This window comes from Pteropus medius, unplaced genomic scaffold (genome assembly GCF_902729225.1).
Source record: "Pteropus medius unplaced genomic scaffold, Ma_sr-lr_union100, whole genome shotgun sequence".
NCBI lineage: Eukaryota > Metazoa > Chordata > Mammalia > Chiroptera > Pteropodidae > Pteropus > Pteropus medius.
The window spans coordinates 1,554-7,859 of record NW_024340715.1 but is presented as its reverse complement, the minus strand read 5'-3'; the positions used below and the strand labels follow the sequence as shown (position 1 = coordinate 7,859).

At 49.5% G+C, this 6,306-nt stretch overlaps 1 pseudogene and 1 gene segment (V, D, J or C); both read right to left on the bottom strand.

The window, feature by feature from the left end:
* Positions 1–574: 574 nt before the first annotated feature.
* Positions 575–1,206, bottom strand: LOC120581649 (probable non-functional immunoglobulin lambda variable 5-48; annotated as a pseudogene).
* A 3,447-nt stretch (positions 1,207–4,653) lies between these two features.
* On the bottom strand, positions 4,654–5,475 carry LOC120581645 (immunoglobulin lambda variable 5-37-like; the record flags this gene model as incomplete). The annotated part of the segment is given in 3 exon segments: positions 4,654–4,755; positions 4,965–5,317; positions 5,436–5,475. Coding segments are annotated over 3 exon segments (495 nt in total), but the record flags the coding sequence as incomplete, so codon positions are not given.
* Positions 5,476–6,306: the final 831 nt, after the last annotated feature.

Below are 6,306 nucleotides of genomic sequence, written 5' to 3'. Positions count from 1 at the left end.
GAGCGCGTCATCCATGGACCAACTTCACCCCCTTCCCTGGAGCAGACTAAGCAGCTATTTCCCAGTGGCTGTGTGGCACCCCACCCACTCACGGCCCATAAAGATGGTTCCTTAGACCCCAGTTTTCCCCTTTGCTGACTCCCCACCTTGAAACCCACTGTGCATGCTCAGGTGTCGGGCCAGCTTTCTGTAGGTCAGTCCTCCTGGGCCTGGGTCCTCACCATCATCTCACATCTCAGTGCCTCGTCCCTCGAACACACTGCCCCTCGGTCAGCCCTGGACCCAGGAACCTGGGCAAGATGGGGACATCTCCGCTGTGACCCCTGGGAGAGCAGAGTCCATGCTGTGGAAAAGGATCCACCTGCTGGGATGTTCCTGGGCTCTGATGAAGGTGAAACTTGGGACAGGTGCATCTTCCTTATTTCCAGGGGGCAAAGGGCAGCTCCACAGGCCCTGGTTTTGTTACATGAAAAACCAGTCAACATTTCTGTGTAATCACGGATTTTTTGTTTGTTTGTTTTATTTCTACTGAAAAATCAAAGAAGTAGAATAAAAAATGGATAAGAAAACATTATGACCAGAAAGGATTCCAAGTACAGTCTACAAAGGCCCGAGTTTCTAAAAGAAGATGTCGAATTGTTCGGAACAAAGGCCTGAGCAGCCTGAGGTTTTTGTCCCACTTCCCCATCTGCGCGTGTCACTGTGCGAGCACCACTGTGCCCGACTGAACAGTAATAGTCAGCCTCGTCCTCAGGCTGCAGCCCGGAGATGAGCAGAAGCCCTGCGTTGGCCGAGGCGTCTTTGGATCCAGAGAAGCGGCTGGGGACCCCGGAGCCCTGGTGCTTATTGGAGTCTGTGTAGAAACTCAGGAGATACCGGGGAGGGCTCCCTGGCTTCTGCTGGAACCAGTTTATCCTGTGGTCTCCAACAGTGAAGCCACTGCTCAGGGTACAGGTGAGTCTGGCTGATGCTCCCGGAGATGCAGAGAGGGAGGGCGGCTGAGTCAGCACAGGCTGGGAGAGGGAACCTGCAAACACAGACACTCATGGGTGATGGGAAAAGAACCTGCTTAAAATTTCCCAGGGCTCTGGACCAGTAGAGATAAAAGAAAGCCATGTGACTTTCCCAGGTCCCCGAGGCCTGTCCTTACCTGTGCACTGAGAGAGGAGCAGGAGGAGGACGGGGGTCCAGGCCATGGTGCACGCAGCCCCTGAGCCCACAGTGGGGCTGGGCTGCCCCAGGCCTCCTTTTCTTCTCCACCCTCCGCCAGAGGAGGGGCTGTCCATGCAAATGTGTGTCCATCCAGTGACCGCCCAGCCCCTCCCTGAGCTCTGGTGCTGGAGCTCAGCTCAGAGCCAGACTGAGGAGGATGGAGGTTGGCTTCACCCCCTGGGAGAGCCCTGGAAGCTAAACACCTGCTGTCACCACACAGTCCCTGCTCTAGGGACTCTGCCAGCCCAGAAAGGACACAGCTGCTGAGTCTCATGAGGGAGCACAGAGAACTGCACCCAGGCCAGGCTCCTTCTAGTGAATGAATTGTCCTCAGTGAGCAGTTGTGCAGGGATCACTCGTCAGTCCCCCAGTGCCCCCTGCTGGTGGCTGGATACACACTTCCCAGTGGCCCAGAGCCCTGAGAGCCCAGCTGGTTTATGCGGCTCATCAGTCACTGTCTCTATTCACGCATCCTTGGTCTGGTCCCTAGATGCTGTGATCCTGGTACACTGTGTTGATATTGTAGTTTATTACACCCAGAGTAAGGTCCATGGGAGTAAGGTACATATATAACTATTCAAGGTGTCAGAGCACTTTGAGTACAGACTAGAAGCTGCTAAATGACCCAGGTGTGCATCAGGTCCGGTGTCAGAGCCGAGGGGACAGTTGATGGTTTGAAAGGCTTGAAGGGACTCTCCAGGGAAATGTCATAGAAGGGAATTTTCCAGGAAAATACTGCGGCATTTTGAAAAGAGGACCGTTTAGCAAACATTTCGGAGTCATGTCATGTGTGAGCTAATTCATAGGGACTCCATCTGAATCAGTGTTTGCTATAATAATCATAATAATCATCATCATAACAATAATAATAATAAAGGCTTGTTTAGGGTTCACCTTTACCTGTGGAATGTGTAACACCTTTCTTTATTTTAGGAACTGACTTTATAGTCTAATATGTAGTTTTCAGGATCCCTACTTCACAGATTTCTTGTCTGGATTTTGTCTTAGGTGTCACACAATTGGCTTACATTTTTAAAAAATTTTATGTTATTATTTTTTCCAGGTTTTAAAACATTTTATTCGCATATTTAAGACATTGTGCATTCCAATAATTAAAATCATTTGAACAGAGAAAATGGCACTGTGATTAAACTGCATGTACAGCCTGCGGGACACCGTGGACTAGAGTGTGATGTTCCTACAGGAGGTTAGGGAGGGTGAGTCTCCAGTGCTCCGGGGTTAGGAGCACTGTGTCAGGATCACCCACGTGAGGTCTTAATGAACAGCCTGTTCTTGGGACATGAGTAAGATCCCCTCAGGATCCATTTCTTGCCAGAGGAGTCATTTTGCGTGGCTCTGAGACAGAACTCCAGGCACTACGTCTCTGGGGCTCCTGCCTGGATGTTTTGTTGCCAGGCCCTACTGAGAGAGCGTATTCGTGACACTGGTTTTTTGTTTGTTTGTTTTGCTGTAGACGATGCTATTCCTGAGACCTGACCACATACCGTGGTTGAATGTGTCAGCACAGCCTGGGTGCAGGAGTCTAAAGGATCTAAAAGATCCAGGGAGGTGAGATTTGGGGTCCTGCTCACTTTGTCCTCAGTCTAACAGACCTGAAGACGCAGAGCACAGAGTGGAGGATTGCCTGAGAAGATGCTAAGTGAGGGTGAATTGCAAAAGGAGAAAGCCAGAAGTGTTGGAGCCCGGCATCTGAACACGACCTGAGAAGGAAGCTCCACTGTCCCTGTGTGAGGTGCGGAGGGAAGACAGTTAGGAAACGAGCTACACACCCATTTCTCACATCTGCACTTGATCCCATGAGCAACACTCGGTGCTCCCATGAGCACTGCTGCAGGGGAGACTGACTGTGGGTCCGGGGTGCTGACTCTCATCTCCCGGGCCTGGTGCAGTGAGGAGGACGGGGACCTCGCATGGAGCTGGTCAGTGGTGTTTGGCTCCATCCTCAAGTTGTAACGAGGAGCTTCTACTGTAGGTGACAACAAAGAGAAGCAAAGTTCCCAGAGGTCGCTGCTGTATCAACGTGTACTGAGTTTTGGTGATGTGAACAGATCCTGATGCTGATGTGTCAGAATCACACCGTTCTAGCCACCGTAGTTGCTTCTCCCAGGGCAGTAGCTGTTCGCTTTCTGTCCTGGGTCCCAGACCCCTAAGGAAGGAGGATCAGCAGGGAGAGGCAGGGACCTGTGAGCACAGGGCAGGGTCCACACAGAAGGAGGAGGTCCGACCTGGAGAAAGATGCTGCACGGGCATGAACATCAGGAGCCTTCACCTGTGTGGCTAAGATCACAGAAGAAACGGGCATCCATCACGTGGTGTAGACAACCCACATCCCTGTTTCTTGGGCCCCAGAGCTGAGACTCAGCCACCTCACATCTCTTTTTCTGCTCCAACCCACAAGTGGCCTTTCACTGGCCCCTTCCTGGGTCCTGTCCTGGGGAACTATCTATGGTACGTGTTGGAGGAGGGGGAGTCTGTGTCCTGGATCCACAGAGGCCCTGAGAGGGCTGAGTCTCAGGAAGTGGAGGTCAGGGAATCCGAGATTCCCCATAAGGCCTGGCTTCTCACGATATCCACACCCACAAGATCAGGCAAGCGACACCCTGTGTGTGGCAGAGACATCCCCACAAGCTTACTGAGATGGATTAAGGCAGCTATTGGAGGACACCCATTATCTGAGAAGGGTCTTCACACTGTCTTCCCAGGAATTATGGACACAGGTTCCATTTCTCACCCTTGGAAATACAATCGGAATCATAGTCCCTGAAATCACATGGTACCCTCTTCCATACAGAGCCTTTGTGGTCTTGATTCTCCATAAACAGGTCACAGGGTTCTTCATTTGGTTGAGGTGATAAATTACAACCATGTTACCACAGGTGCTCATTACAGGTGACAGCAGAGCTTTAGTGCCTAGTTTCAACGAGCCCTGGCTGGCTGCACCCACACTACCCGTCACCCCTCAGGACAGTGTCTCTCCACCTGGTCTGTGCCTCTTCCGGGTCAGGTCTCATGAAACTAGTGAAGGATTGTTTCATTTCAGTTTTTTTGTACTATTTCCATTTCATCCTGAACTTTCCTACTTCATCCTTCATTGAGAGGACATTTTATCTGATGACCTTGCAGGCAGTTTTTCATTCAGTTTGGGAAAAATTGTTACCTTAACAATATTGTGTATTTTAAGGCACAAACTAGTAAGATCTATTTCAGTTTTATTTAATTGCCTCACAATAGTATGTAATTTTGAGTGTTCAAGATTTTCATATTTTCTCAGATTTATTCTTAAATAATTCATGAGAGATTGTTTTACATGGTATTGTTTTATTTTTAAAATTTTTATAATTTGCTCATAGTATATAAAATACACTTCATTTCTGCTTGACAGAATTTCGTTTGAAGTTCTCACACCAAAGCAAATTTTAGTCACTCCTGGACCCTGAGCTGGAAATGGCCACAATCAACTTGATTTGACGTCCTCAACTCTGTCCACCGGGAGATATTTATCTCTGAGCAAGGAATCTTTGACTGTGAAAACATGAACACCATGAGAATATATGAGCAAGTCAATTTAAAAGTTGAAGAGAAGGACGTGACATTGTCAGAACTATTGGACCAAGGAAAGCAGGTGCTGCATGAGATCTGACAACACTAGTCACCACTGAGCTAGACTTGGTCACAGACCCCAGCAGGGGTGACCGCAACAGGCCTGGAGAGCACAGAGGTTTTTGTCTCACTTCCTTCTGGGACGGGATCACTGTGTAAGACTTAGAGTTGCCGTCCCATATATTACAGTAATAGTCGGCCTCGTCCTCAGGCTGGAGCCCGGAGATGAGCAGAAGCCCTGCGTTGGCTGAGGTGTCTTTGGATCCAGAGAATCGGCTGGGAACCCCGGAGCCCTGGTGTTTACTGGAGTCTGAGTAGTAGTACAGGAGATACCGGGGAGGGCTCCCTGGCTTCTGCTGGAACCAGTATATGTCTTTACCACTAACACTGAGATCACTGCTCAGGGTGCAGGTGAGTCTGGCTGTTGCTCCGGGAGATGCAGAGAGGGAGGGCGGCTGAGTTGGCACAGGCTGGGAGAGGGAACCTGCAAACACAGACTAACATGATCACTCGCACAAGAGACCAGAGAATATTTCTCGGGATTTTGAGCAAAGGGGCAGTGATGGTGGGGGATGCCCACTGTCCCCGAGGCCTGTACCCACCTGTGCACTGAGAGAGGAGCACGAGGAGGACGGGGGTCCAGGCCATGGTGCACGCAGCCCCTGAGCCCACAGTGGGGCTGGGCTGCCCCAGGCCTCCTTTTCTTCTCCACCCTGCGCCAGAGGAGGGGCTGTGCATGCAAATGTGTGTCCATCCAGTGACCGCCCAGCACCTCTCTGAGCCCAGGTGCTGAAGCTCAGCTCATAGTCAGACTGAGGAGGACGAAGGTTGGCTTTATCCCCTGGGAGAGCCCTGGAAGGAAGCACCTGCTGACACCACACAAAGAACCTTGCTCGGGGGACTTTGCTAGGCCAGAGAGGACACAGCTGCTTAGTCCCATCAGGGAGCACAAGGCCCACCCCCAAGGCCCAGGCTCCTTTGAGTGAGTGGTCCTCACTGAGCAGCTGTGTAGGAACCACAGGGTAGTCCCACAGCGCCCTCTTGTGGTCACAGGGCACATACATCTCCATGGATGAAATTTCTGAAAGTCCAGCTGGTTTGTGCAGCTCACAAGGTCCTTCTCTCTAGTCACACACCCAGGGCCTAATTCCCAGTAAATGTGATTCGGATACACTGTACATTGATTTTTAGTTATTTGTACTTGATAGTTTCTGCAACAGCGTTAGTATCTTTCAATTGTTCTTTATAAAAAATATATCTTGCCATATTATATTTCTCACGCTTTTTAATTAATTTGAAAATACTATAAACAACTCTTGGACTTAACTTAATATAAATGTAGGAAAAATGTATCATTTCCCAATATTTATGACTGGTACTTCAAAGATTAAATTTATAATATTGATAAACCAAATAATCATTGTTTTTAGATTTTTTTGATATTAATTGATCCTCTGTATCAACACATCTATT